Here is a 13,578-nt window from a genome sequence, read left to right on the forward strand (position 1 = left end):
GCGCCAGGGCCAGACTGCAGACTGGGATTTGCTTAATTTACAGCAGTGTCTGGTCAGCCTCCTTCCCACAGTCATCTGTGACCCAGGGGCATGCTGAAGACCAACAGGAGGCACTAACATGTGGCTCGGGGTCCTGGCATCAGCACCTACTTTCCACAGATGCCTGCTGGCTGAGGACACTGTGGGATTAGGCTGCGTTCGAGTTATTCCCGTAACTGACCGCACATCTCTAACTGGCGTAGAATTCTCAGTAACCCGACAATGATGGAAGATACACATGCACGTTAGAAGGTGGCTGGGGTGATGGACACTGGGGAGGGCATGTGCTATGGTGAGTGCTGTGAAGTGAGTAAGCCTGACGATTCACAGACCTGTACCCCTGGGGCTAATGGTACATTACATGTCAATAAAAAATAAAAATTAAAACAAAAACATACACACGTTGTCTGTACCTCAGCGCAGGACCTTGGCCATCTGGGGCAACACAACTGGGGAGAAGGGCTGTGTCCCTCAAGGGGAGGGAACGAGAAGGGGTGGAAAGAAGTTCCCAGAGAGGAAAAGGGGGAAAGAGGAGGTGAGGAGAGAAATCAGGTGCAAGAGGAGAGGTGAATGACAGAGAGGACCAGAAAGAGAAGGAAGGGGAGCCGAAGGGCAGAAAGTGGAGGCGGCCACAAGGAAGAGAGGAGCAGAACAGCGTCTCCCTTCCCGAAGATGCTCAGGTCTGAGCGGGGACTTGCTGGGGTTTCACAGAAACCGGGCGGGGCAGAGGCGGCTCCATTCCAACGGCAGTCAGTACCCAAACTCGAGGACCCAGTGCCAGCGTAATCCGACCTCAGTAATTATGCAATCTGGAAGAAAACTCTACCTGACTTTGTGATAAAGGCAATGCTTTCCTGAAGATGAATTATTCAACCTTCATTGAGCTGAAGACAGACTGTGTAGACTGCTCAAGGAGGACAAATGCCATCGCCTGTAATACTTTCCTATGCTAGTAAATATTCCTCACCATTTTCCCATAAATGTGACCCAAATAAGCATTAAACATTCTTGTACTATCCTTAGACCCACCTTAACCTATCTGAACCCCTGCGTACCCATACACACGAACGCTGGTGAACTTGGCTTTGTCTGGTTTACCTTCTCCTTTCACCCCAAGCGGTCAAGGGTAATTGTAAGATTCGAGCCTGAGCCTAACTGATGTCAAAAGAGATGGCTCTACACAGGCCCTATGTATCAACCTTTATTCTCCGTACTTAAATTCTGAAGTCTTCAACAGCCACAATACTGTCTGCGCTCGTCCCACTATAAACTCTGTGCCTGTAATTTAATTTTCTTCTTCCCCTTGAAAACAGAGGTGTCTGAAAGAATTACTGCCCTACACTTAAAGGGTGGGAAAGCATCACAATTCTTATCATATACGACAGGGACACCTTTGTGAAAATACCACATTACTGATTCCGACAAAAGTATTTTATGCCACTGTCAACTTGACATATTTTAATAAAGGCAAAAGAGCTTGTCAGTTGGTTTTTTGGAACTTTTTTCTTTAAAAAAAAGGGGGGGGGGGGGCAAGAGAAAGAATAGTCTAACCATCCCTTAAACAAAACAAATAAAACAAAAAAAACCGAGAGAATCCTCAAACGCCCTCAGGTTTGGTCATCTTTGCTCTTACTCAGGTCTCTGCTGCCACCCTGTGGGCACTACACCAAATTACAAGCCTTGCAGGTCAGTGGTCTCAGGAGGCATTACCAGTTTCATTCTCCCAACAAGAGACACAGAATTACAGCAAAGTGCTCAAAGCGCTCTCTCTTCTAACACCCTACTCTTCAATTTCAACAATAGAATATATGTACTCTCACTCTTCTAACAGTTTTCAGTAAGAAATGGCAGGGGCTGTTATCAGGAAAATTATTCTGGGAGTCATCTTATTCCTTCCCAGATCAAATATTAAGTCTGAGTTTGAAAATATTATGACAAAATCAGTGGTTTCATGTTTACATCTGAAAAATCAAATGGCTTTATTTCTGTTTAATGTACCATTAGCCAGAAAAATATACAATTCAAGAATTATTATAGCCATCAACAATCATCCCTTCTTTCTTTTTTTTTTTTTTTTAAGATTTTATTTATTTATTTGACAGAGATCACAAGTAGGCAGAGAAGCAGGCAGAGAGAGAGGGGGAAGCAGGCTCCCCGCTGAGCAGAGAGCCCGATGTGGGGCTCGATCCCAGGACCCTGGGATCATGACCCGAGCCGAAGGCAGAGGCTTTAACCCCCTGAGCCACCCAGGCGCCCCATCCCTCCTTTCTATAGGGAAATAGTGTGCTGTATTTACAGCTATAATAGGGAAAAAAATATGTTCTTTAATCATTGTAGTTAGTTCATAGGCTTGACTTTTTTTCTCATCAGACAAAAGTTGAAAGACGGGAAACAGAAAGGAGAGAATTATTTAAACACATTTATAAATCTATTATAAAACCATTTAATGCCACAAAAATCAAGAGATGTTTGTGAAATAACTATTTTTCAGATTGACTTATTTAGAGAGAGCAAAAGCACAGGAGTGTGGGGGAGCAGAGGAGAGGGAGAGGAAGTCTCAAGCAGACTCCCCACTAAGGACAGAGCCCATGCAGGGCTCCATCTCGCGACCCTGACATTCGGTCCATAGTAGAGAGCCAAGCTGAGCCAAAACTAAGAGTCAGATACTCAAGTGACTGTGCCACTCGGGCGCCCCTTGCACTTTGTGATCCTAGTGTTTGAATTCACACGTATACATATGTAAAACAAAGCAAAACAAACAAACAAAAAAAACAAAAAAAAACCCCTGCTGAGCACATTTAATATCAATTTCTATTATATAAACAAAAGTGAAAACCCACCTAAACCCTTAAAAAGTGGGACAGTTTTGTTTTTTTTTTAACTAACAAACAACACATTGACTCCTTTGTATGTGTGTATGTGATCAGGATACGAACCAGTTCCATTACCTCAAAAAACTGCGTCATGCTAGCTAACCGTTTGTAGATGACAGCCTTTATTATTTAAAGAATAGATTAAAACCTCTCATTAGTTCATTAAAAAATACTGACTGAATGCCCATTTTACAGGCACTGAAGTCGGTGCTGGTGACACAGAGCACTGGGAGCAGGCACAGGGTGCGCATCAGGTACAAAACCCCAGGGCTTGGGGCGCCTGGGTGGCTCAGTGGGTTAAGCCGCTGCCTTCGGCTCAGGTCATGATCCCAGGTCCTGGGTTCGAGCCCCACATCAGGCTTTCTGCTCAGCGGGGAGCCTGCTTCCTCCTCTCTCTCTGCCTGCCTCTCTGCCTACTTGTGATTTCTCTCTGTCAAATAAATAAATAAAATCTTTAAAAAAAAAAAAAAAAAAAAAACAAACAAACCCCAGGGCTTGAGTTCTGTGGCTCGGGAGGCTGCAGCTGGCTGACAAGGCAGAAGGAGGAGATGATGCTTAAGCCAAGTCGTGAAAACTAAAACAGAATGGAGGGGGACAGAGGCACCTGGAGAATTGTTCAGGGTATCCTTGGGGGAGAAGCATATCCCAAGGCAAAGTAGTAGGAGCGCATGACACGGCAACGGGGCCCTGAGAGGGCAGGGGGTCTGCTGTTAGGTAGGGTGCTGGCTTGGCAATCAGGCCTGGTCACCGGGGTGGGACCGGTGTTCCAAGCCCCAGGTTCCTAATCTCTAAGCTGCTACTACTACTACTGATGGCAGAACAAGCATGAAAGCTATTCAAAATTAAATTAAAATGTCTCTTAATACAAGATTTAGGGTCCTTCATGGGTGCCTGGGTGGCTCAGTCAGTCTGCCTCCAGCTCAGGTCATGATCCCTGGGTCCTGGTTCCCAGGCATGCCTGCTTCTCCCTCTGCCCCTCCCCCACCCACTCGTGTGAGTGCGCAAACTCGCTTCCCCTCCCCCCCCCCACCTCCCCAACAGACCCATGCTAATATTTAAAAAAAAAAGAAAAAGATTTATGGTCCTTCCAGATAAAAAAAACAAAGGAACACAGGATTCCATCATGTTCAAAGATGTTGAAAGGTAAAAGGTGAAAGTAAAAGTCCAAAAAAAAAAAAAAAAAAAAAAAAAGCAAAGTCCAATCCTCCTGGGTGGAAAGCTGTGGAATTCCTCAAGGAGAAGAAAGAACTGGGTGGTATGCAAGCAGGATCCATGGTGTCTGACTATGTGGCTGAGCCATCTGAGGGGCATGGACCCAGTGATAATAAAAAGTGGTTCTGCCTATAAGTTCGTGACTGATGAGAATTCAGTTGGAGTCCTGGCTCGGATTTCAACTGACAAAGTACCTTCCAAATGTATTTGAAATTCATTTTTTTCATTCATAAAGATCTAGAATTAAGTATAGAAAAACTGAAGAGAATTAAATACAGGATTAATTCTGTATTTTTTGCATTAAGGAATCTGTCCATATTTAGTATTTTATACATTTACATTAAGAGAATTTGGCCAAGTTGTTTTTTCATGCCAAACGGATTTGAACTTAGGATATGAAATTTATAAATAGTAGTGTAACTAATTTTTAAGGGACTGGAGGTTCAGCAAATTCTTAAATTTATTACAGAAGTTCTTTAAGAACTAGGGAAGGTTTTGTTTTGAAATTTAAAAGTTATGTTTAAGGAACTGCATATATTAAATTTATAAATGCAATTTAAAATGTTTGTAGGACTTCATCTGTAAATGGAACCAAATGTTAACTACCATTAACATTAACCAAACATTAATGTGCCCTTTAAAAGAGAATGGTAAATTTTCCCAAATTTAAAAAAAGTCTACTGACTTTTATAAACTGGATTACCAGACTAAAAGAAGAACTAGGTTTCGGGATTTGTAACTTTAAGAAATCAAATACTAATTTTTAGAAACCTCAATAATTCTGTGCACCAAAAACTGTCCTCAAGGATATTAACAAACCTGAGTCAACAAAAAACCTTATTCCAAAGGGCTGTTGAAAAAAATTAAGTGACATGAATATGTAAAGAATGCATTTTGCGAGAAGACTATCATGTAAGACTCAAAAGTCTGCCATTATTGTTACTATGTTAAAAGTGTTTGAGGAGGTGGGAAGGACGGAAATAGGAAAATACGCAGACGGCAGACTGGGAGAGTATCTGAGGTCAAACGAGGGAGCCTTGTCTTCTCTGTTCGACACAGCAGAGCTCCCTGAAGACTCTGGCAAGAAAAGGGGCAGCACTGGAGTCAGTGATCTGGGTGTGGACGACTGATGCTGGAGAGGAGGCATCAAAAGAAACACAAGACCTGGTGTCTGAATGTCTGAATGGACTGTCACCGGGTGAAGTACTAGTAAGCGGAGGTGATGGGGAGATTCTGGAGACTACAAAGATGGGGTAAAGTTGAACATTTTACCATGATAGGAAATAAACAGGAAAAAAATGGGAAAATGAACATTTTCTTCCTCCATTCCTGTCAAAAATGTCTGGTGACCATTACAAAAAACCATACAAAAGGGAAAAGGCAATCTGAAGCTGGCAAAGTTTTGCTGTAGAGACAAAATTTAAAAAATCCAATTTCCCTAGGATGAAAAAGGACATTTCCCACAGCTAAAAGCAACAAAATGCTTTCCTTTCTGAACAAAGTTCCTTAAGTTTCATGTTTTCTGATACCTAAAATAAAAGATAAAAATTAAAATGGCTCTCTCAATTATTGTAAGAAAAAGCTGCTCTTGATTCTTCAAGGTCATATGGTCATAAGCTAGAGCTGGGCCAAACGGGCAGGCAGTCGCCATGGATCAACATGGGCTTTCTAACCAGAGTGACTTCCCTAACTGACAAGTCTTTGCCAGACAGTCTCTTGTGAATAGAAGATAGATAGCTGATGAGAACCAAGGGATAGTTCGACTTCAAGATCGTGAGCCAATGGGTATGTGGGAAACGAAGTGAGTCATCTTGATGCTTTACTTGTACACTTATTTAAACTGGGGTCTTCAGGATGAGTTACATTAAGAGATGGAAAGATGAAACTTTCTAACTACTTTATACATGGTTACTGCAGCACGGGTCAAAAAGAATGGCGTGATAGAATTAAAACGTAAAACAGAAACAACATAAGACAGAACACAAATGGCTGGAAATCAGATAAGCGACACACAGGAAAGGCTTGATACATTCCTAATAAACAAAGACTGACAACACAAACAAGAATATAAAGATAAACAGCAAATTAGGAAAAGAAGGAAACATTTGTTGACAAAAGACAGTTACGAAAAAGCTGTATACATTTATGTAAATATAAGTGCTTTCAATACAAGTTTATAGGTAAAAGCAAAGGAAAAGGACTCAAAGCATATTCACCAACCTGAACTAATGGAAAACCTTCATACTTAACATACTGCAAAGGTTATCTCCAGTTCTTATGAGGATATATTCATAAATTATTTCTGTAATAAAACTGAGGAATAGGGGATTTTTAGGGTAAGCCAGAACTATCCTGTTGCACATAAAAGCAAGGAAGTATTCAAGGACGAATAGTGTTGAGTTAGAAGAACACAGAAATCAGTTTAAGGGAGCTCCCACTGGCCAAACAGAGAATAATGTGGGCATTAAAACAGTAACAGCTGTATCTGATTGAAACATTAAGAATATAGCAAATTCCATGGATTCACAGTGAGAAAGCCAAAACAAAAGCTCACTTTCTGCCGCTGGAGATAATCAAGAACATCAACTTCTAACTTTGAAAATTGGTAAAAGAATACAATTAAGCATTTATTCTGCCCCTTCAGTAGGAAATACATCTTAGGGTAACTAAAGAGCCCCTGTTGGTAAAGAAGAGAAAACTCTTTTACAAAAGAAAATCTGTTGCTAAATGTAAAAGAAATAATAGAATTTGAAAAATTACTACTTTACAACCTATAATAAAATATTTGTTTTTGGCAAAGATTATTAATGGAATCTAAAACCATCGAGGGAAAAGATTAAAAACAAAGTCACTATCTATCAGAGAGGTGTGGACAAAGAGGTGGAGGCCACTTTTGTTCCACCTCCCCCATTGCTGCAAGCCCCTCTAGGAGACTTTCAGGGACTTTAAAGGGTCAGTGCCCTTTTTCTTCTTCTCTTTACTTTTCTCCCCTTCTGGGAGGCAGATATTAAAGACTAGGACATTTGAAAACTACTACATATGTGGGGAAATTTTCAAAGTGATGACTACACATGTTCAGGAAAAGTTTTAGAAAAGGTTCTGAGAAGAACTTAAGTTTACATTTGTGGCTCATCCTTGCCACAGACACAGCCTACAACAATAAAACAAACAAACAAAACAACAAAAAACAGCAAACTTGGGGAAAACGGAGAAAGCTCCAGACTTATAGCACTGGATACAAATGTCCAGTTTTCAACAACAAAAAAAATCACCAGTGACACAAAGAAACAGGAAAGCATGGCTCATTCAAAGGGGGGGAAAAAATCAAACTGAATTTTTTCCCTGAAAACTGTCCTGAAAAAGACTAGTAGCAGATAAACTAGACAAAAACTTTAAAATAAGTGTCTTAAGATCAAAGAACTAAAGGAAGATGTGGATAAGGCTAAGAAAATCATGTATGAATGAAATGATAATATGAATAAAGAGAACACATAAAAAATTATGGAACTGAAAAATACAATAAATGAAATTAAATAATCACTGGAGCATTCAAAGGCAGATTTAAGCAGCAGAAGAAAGAATCAGCCAACTTGAAGATAGGACAATGGAAATTATGAAGTCTGAGGAACAGAAAGAAGAAACATTGAAGAAAAGTAAACAGAACCTAAGGGACTGTGGAAAGCATCATGCAGATAGACAAATGCATTATGGGAGTCCCAGAAGGAGAGGGAGACTAGAAAGAGAAAATATTTGACAAAATAATGGCTGAAAACTTCCCAAATTTAATTAAGGACATGGATATAAATATCCAAGAAGCTTAAAGATTTCCAAGTAAAATGAACTCAAAGAAACCCACACTGAGACATATCACAGTTAAACTTTGAAAAGACAGAATCTTGAAAGCAGTAAGAGAGAAGCAACTTATCATATACAAGGTATCCTCATAAGGTTATAAGCAGATTTCCCATCAGAAACTTTGGGGGCCAGAAGGCAGTCAGCCAACATATTCAAAGCATTAAAAAGAAAAAACTATCAACTAAGAATTCTATATCTATTACAACTGTCTTTTTTTTTTTAAAGATTTTTATTTATTTGACAGGCAGATCACAAGTAGACAGAGAGGCAGGCAGAGAGAGAGAGGAGGAGGCTCCCCACTGAGCAGAGAGCCTGATGTGAGGCTCGATCCCAGGACCCTGGGATCATGACCTGAGCCGAAGGCTGACACTTAACTGACCACCCAGGTGCCCCTTACAACTGTCTTTTAATAGTGAGGGAAAAATTTAGACAATCCCAGATAAACAAAGGTGGAAGGAATCTGTTACCACTACACCTGCCTTGAAAGAAATGTTTAAGGGTGCAGTGTTAAATGAAAGAACATTACTCAGAAATTCAAAGGCATAAAAAGAAATAAAGATGTGATGAGCACTAGTTGTTATATGCAATTCATGAATTATTATTTTTTAAGATTTATTTATTTGACAGAGAAAGAGAGTTCACAAGTAGGCAGAGAGTCAGGCAGAGAGAGAGGAGGAAGCAGGCTCCCTGCAGAGCAGAGAGCCCCATGCGGGGCTCAATCTCAGGACCCTGAGATCATGACCTGAGCCAAAGGCAGCGGCTTAATCCACTGAGCCACCCAGGCGCCCCTAACTCATGAATTATTGAACATTACATCAAAAACTAATGATGTATTACATGTTGAATTTAAATTAAAAAAAGAAAGACAGCAATACAGGTAAAAACACGGGGAATTATAAAAGCTATTATTACTATACAATGATTTGTAACTCCACTTTGTTTGTCTACATGATTTAAGAGAATAATAGTTTTAAAAAAACAATTATTTGTAAAAGCTAGTATTGTTGTAACTTCAGTTTGTAACTCCACATTTTGTTTTCTCCATAATTTAAGAGACTAATGCATTTAAAAGAATTATTGCTGGAGTGGATGGGGCTGCGAGGGATGGGGTGGCTGGGTAATGGACACTGGGGAGGGTATGTGTTGTGGTGAGTGCTGTGTAAGACTGATAATCACAGACCTGTACCCCTGAAACAAATAATACATTATATGTTAATAATAAAAAAATAAAACTTAAAATTATAAAATTATTATTATTTTAAGGTTTTGGGCATAGAAGGTATAAAAATGTCATGTGGAAACATCAACAACTGAAAGGGTTGGGGAATGGAGCTGTAAAGGAGCAGAGTTCTTGTATGTTACTGAAGTTAATCCAAATTGAAATTAGAGAGTTATAACTTTAGGATGTTAACCATAACTCCTTTAACCTCCCCCCGCCACAAATAGCTATAGAATATACACAGAAGAAAATAAGTAATTTCAACATTTCACAATAAAGCAATCAACCAAAATGGAAAGTAAGATAGTAATCCAGGAAATAAGAGACAAAATTCTATAAAGTATATAGAAAATAAATACCAAAATGACAGAAGTCCTTCCCTGTAATTACTTTAAAAGTAAATGGTTTAAACTCTTAAATCAAAAGACAGAGATTGGCAGAATGGATAAAGACACATGATCCAACTCTATGTTACCTTCGGGAGACTCTCTTTAGATCAAAAGTCACCCACACACTGAAAGTGAAAGGATGGGAGAAAACATTCCAAGCAAAAAGTAACAAAAGGGAGTAGGGGTAGCTATACTACAGCAGACAAAAATAGGCAAAATACACTTAAAAAAGGTTACAAGAGACAAAAAAGGGACATTATATCTTAATAAAATGTTCAATACAGCAGGCAGATATAATAATGGCAAACATGTATGCACCTAATAATAGACTATCAAAATATATGCCACACAAACTGACAGAAGCGAAGGGAGAAATAGTTCTACAATAAGAGCTGATAACTTCAGTAACTGGCCCACAGCAAGGGACAGAACAACCAGGTGGAACATGAGGACACAGAGGATGTAAACAACACAATAAACCAACCAGATCTAACAGACAATTACAGAACTCCCTACCCAACAACTACAGCATACATACTCTCTCTCTCTCTCTCTCTTTTTTTTTAAGATTTTATTTATTTATTTATCAGAGAGAGAGAGAGGAGAGAGTACAAGCAGGGGGAGCAGTAGGCAGAGAGAGAAGCAGGCTGCCTGTTGAACAGGGAGCCCAGACCTGAGCCAAAGGCAGATGCTTAACCGACTGAGCCACCCAGGCGCCCCAGCATACACATTCTGCTCAAGTGCACGTGAAACATTTTCTGTTACATGTTACATCACAAACAGAGTTTCAACAGATTTTAAGAGACAGATTTTCTACAAAGTATCTTCTCTGGGCATGACAGGATAAAGTTAGAGGTCAGTCAACAGAAGTAAAACTGGAAAATTCATAAATTCCTGGAAATTAAAAACACACCCTTAAAACTCTTCCCTTAAACCAAAAGTAATTCGAGATGGGCTAAGGACTTAAGCATAAAAAAACAAAAACATAGAAGTTGCAAAAGAAAATGTGGGTAATCAAAAATCTTTCATTCAGCATGTGGAAAATTCTTTACCTAGGACACAGAAGTGAGATGTCATAAAGGGAAAGACTGATTAAATTTTTTAAAATTCTACATGAAAAGTATCTCTAACACATATAATAAACGAGCCAATTAATTTCCTTTACTTAGGAAGAATGTGCATGGATACAGCAGGAGAAAAATGGGCAGAAGATGAACAGTTTAGAGAGAAAGAAATAAAATGCCCAATAGAAATAAAAGAAAGACACTCAATCAAAATTGAAGAAATGCAAATCAAAACAATGGAAAACTTGATCCAACGGGAAAAAAAAATGAACAATTCAAAATACCATGTGCTGTGCAGGGCTGGGAAAACCAAGTGCAAACTGAGGCAGCCCATCAGGAGCCACAAAGACGTAAGATGCTTATGTGTGCTTTTAAGATGACGGGAGGTTAAAATGTCTTACTGCAATGACCATTTAATGACCTTTCTGTTCCACGGACAGCTTGCAATAATTTAAAGAGGATACCACTGGCCAGGCTGCAGAGCGCAAAGCCCAGACAGTCAACGTCGTAGAAGTAGAGATACAGAGGAGAGACAGATTATTGTCCCAGAAAAAGTGCAGAGCTGCCTCACCGCTTTGCCCTTTATCAGTAAGATCATGACAAGCTTTAGCCGATGGGCCTGGTGTTATTTATCTTTCCCTCTCCCTTTATCCGCACCTCCCCCTCAGTCTATCACCTCCTAGTAAAAAGATCTTACAAACTACGACTACTAAATTTGTGTAAAAGGTGGGTGAGTACTTTTTCAGAGCTATTTTTAGGGATTAAATGAGATAGTGCATGTAGCCTGTGGCCCAGGCTAAGCATTCAATAAGTAATATCTGCTACTTGGATGCTGAACTATCCTATTCTGCAATATTTTATTCTCATGCTTGAATAGTGCTACTATATATATTTTTTCTCTCTGTATGCCTTTTACTAAAACGTGTCTTGACTTTTTTAGAAAAAAAGGCAAAATATTTTGGACCAAATGTTAACACACTTAGTCCACTGCTATCCCACGGGTGTTCCCTGCTACAATAAAGAATCAGCGGGGAACGGACGTTATCGCACTGAGCACGAGAGCGGTGTCCTCACTTAGCAAACGTGATGCTTGCCAAGGCTCTGACCACCAGCAACCACTGCTGTGACGGTTTGTTTTCTAGTGGTTCTTGATGACCCAGAACGAACTTGGGAGAAACAATGATTAGAGAAGCAGAGCATCTTGGTTTTTACAAAAGGGAAAAAAATATGTGCTTTCCATGAACGTACGTCTGCTCGTTCTGCACAGATATCTCTAAGAAGACATCAAAATATGGGCCAGACTGACTGGAAAATGCTACCTCCAACTCTACCTGAGAACATAACAGCTGGATTGCCTTGGAACAAAGACAAGAAAAGAAATGGGCGAAAAAGGACTCTTTCTCACAAAACCATTTCTTGTCAAATAACATCTTGCCAAAACTTTTGAGTTATTCCTGCTGTGATCTTTCCACATTTTCTTTCTCTCCCCTTTCCTCTGACCCCTCCTTTGATCCCTCCCCATTTGTCCTGTTTACTTAGACTTCATTTGCTATCAGTCACAGAAATCGTCTCCCCTGTGTACACCTTGAGACAAGAAGCATGTCTTTCTCTTCAGTTGCTGAATTTCCTGCCCAGCACCTCACAGAAAATCTACTAGGAGGTGCTGGAAGAGGTTTTGAAATAAGCAAATAAAATATTATCTACATGGCAACATCCTGCCAAGAGCCCTGGGTCGCAGTCAGAAGGCTTGGATGCCAGTGTCAGCAACGCCATCTGCTGGGTCTGTAGCTTCAGACAGAAGCATGTCAGTATCCGGGTCCTCTTCTATAAAATGTTATCTTTTATTTTATTTATTTTATTTTCTCTGCTATTCCTTATGGTTTTACAGATTGAGAGGCTGAAAGTAAAGGTTGCTGTTTATGCTCATTTAGAGCACCACGATTACTTCTCTTGATCAGTATTATTTATCATCCAAACCTTCGAAATTTAAGCAGGGATAGTACAGTTATGCTATTAAGAGAGGCAGATTTCATTAATGCATTTATTTGCTTTTTCTTAAAATAAGCACAAAGCCATAAACAGCTTGCCATTACAAATACACATAATGCTTCTGTTCTGAAACAGAAATGACCTGGGTTCACTGCACTGTTTCCCAACTTTAATTACGACTTAGATAGAAAGTGTTTGAGCATTTCTTACCAGGTTCTGGAAGGTCTAATTTTGCACGCTTTAGTTCCACCATAGAAATCTGAAGTTGCTCTATTACAAAGTCATCTTCGAAGAAAAAATCCTTTGCCAGGGTCTCCTGAAGAAATTCTACAAGTTCTTCCATAGACAATTTCATTAGGTGTTCTAAGAACAAATCAGAGAAATACAAATGCTGGGTTAACAGTTACTCAGATTGAGAAGGTAACATATTCTATTCTGGTGCAGTATTTTTTTAAAAGGGGCACAGCATACAACTTACACATAGCACTGTGACCATCACTGACACTCAGTAAGATAAAGTATTTTATGATACTCAAGCAGTCACATCTATTCTTCGGGAAGACAGGGAGAAGTGATTACTGCTAAGTACCTTCTTATGGGTTTATTTAAGAACGTCACACCTTAGACATTAATATTAACTTAGAGCAAGTACTTCTTAGAGACACGGGCCACCCAGGTTGACATGAGGGCTTTCTGTTTTATTGTTATGGAGCTCTACCTCCCATAGGCACACCTATTTCAAGTCTTTCTAATTACAGTTTCAGAATTTCTAAAAAATCTGGATTACTAACCTTATTTGTATTTCTACTTATGAAATTAGTTTTATTTTTAAAAATTTAGATTATGGTGCCTTGCCTGAGTGGCTCAGTCAGTTAAGTGTCAGCCTTTGGCTCAGATCATGATCCCAGGGTCCTGGGATCCAGCCCCGCATCGGGCTC

General features: G+C 39.7%; 1 protein-coding gene across 3 annotated transcripts in view; it reads right to left on the reverse strand.

Annotated features, from left to right (window-relative positions):
- The window catches only part of USP6NL (USP6 N-terminal like), a 171,640-nt gene that overhangs the window by 11,461 nt on the left and 146,601 nt on the right, over positions 1-13,578 (reverse strand). For all 3 annotated transcript variants that reach the window (XM_047740866.1, XM_047740865.1, XM_047740864.1), the window contains one exon: positions 12,851-13,003. In XM_047740866.1, coding sequence (XP_047596822.1) covers positions 12,851-13,003 — 153 coding nt within the window. The remainder of the gene's footprint in view (positions 1-12,850; positions 13,004-13,578) is intronic.

Source organism: Lutra lutra, chromosome 8 (assembly GCF_902655055.1).
Source record: "Lutra lutra chromosome 8, mLutLut1.2, whole genome shotgun sequence".
NCBI lineage: Eukaryota > Metazoa > Chordata > Mammalia > Carnivora > Mustelidae > Lutra > Lutra lutra.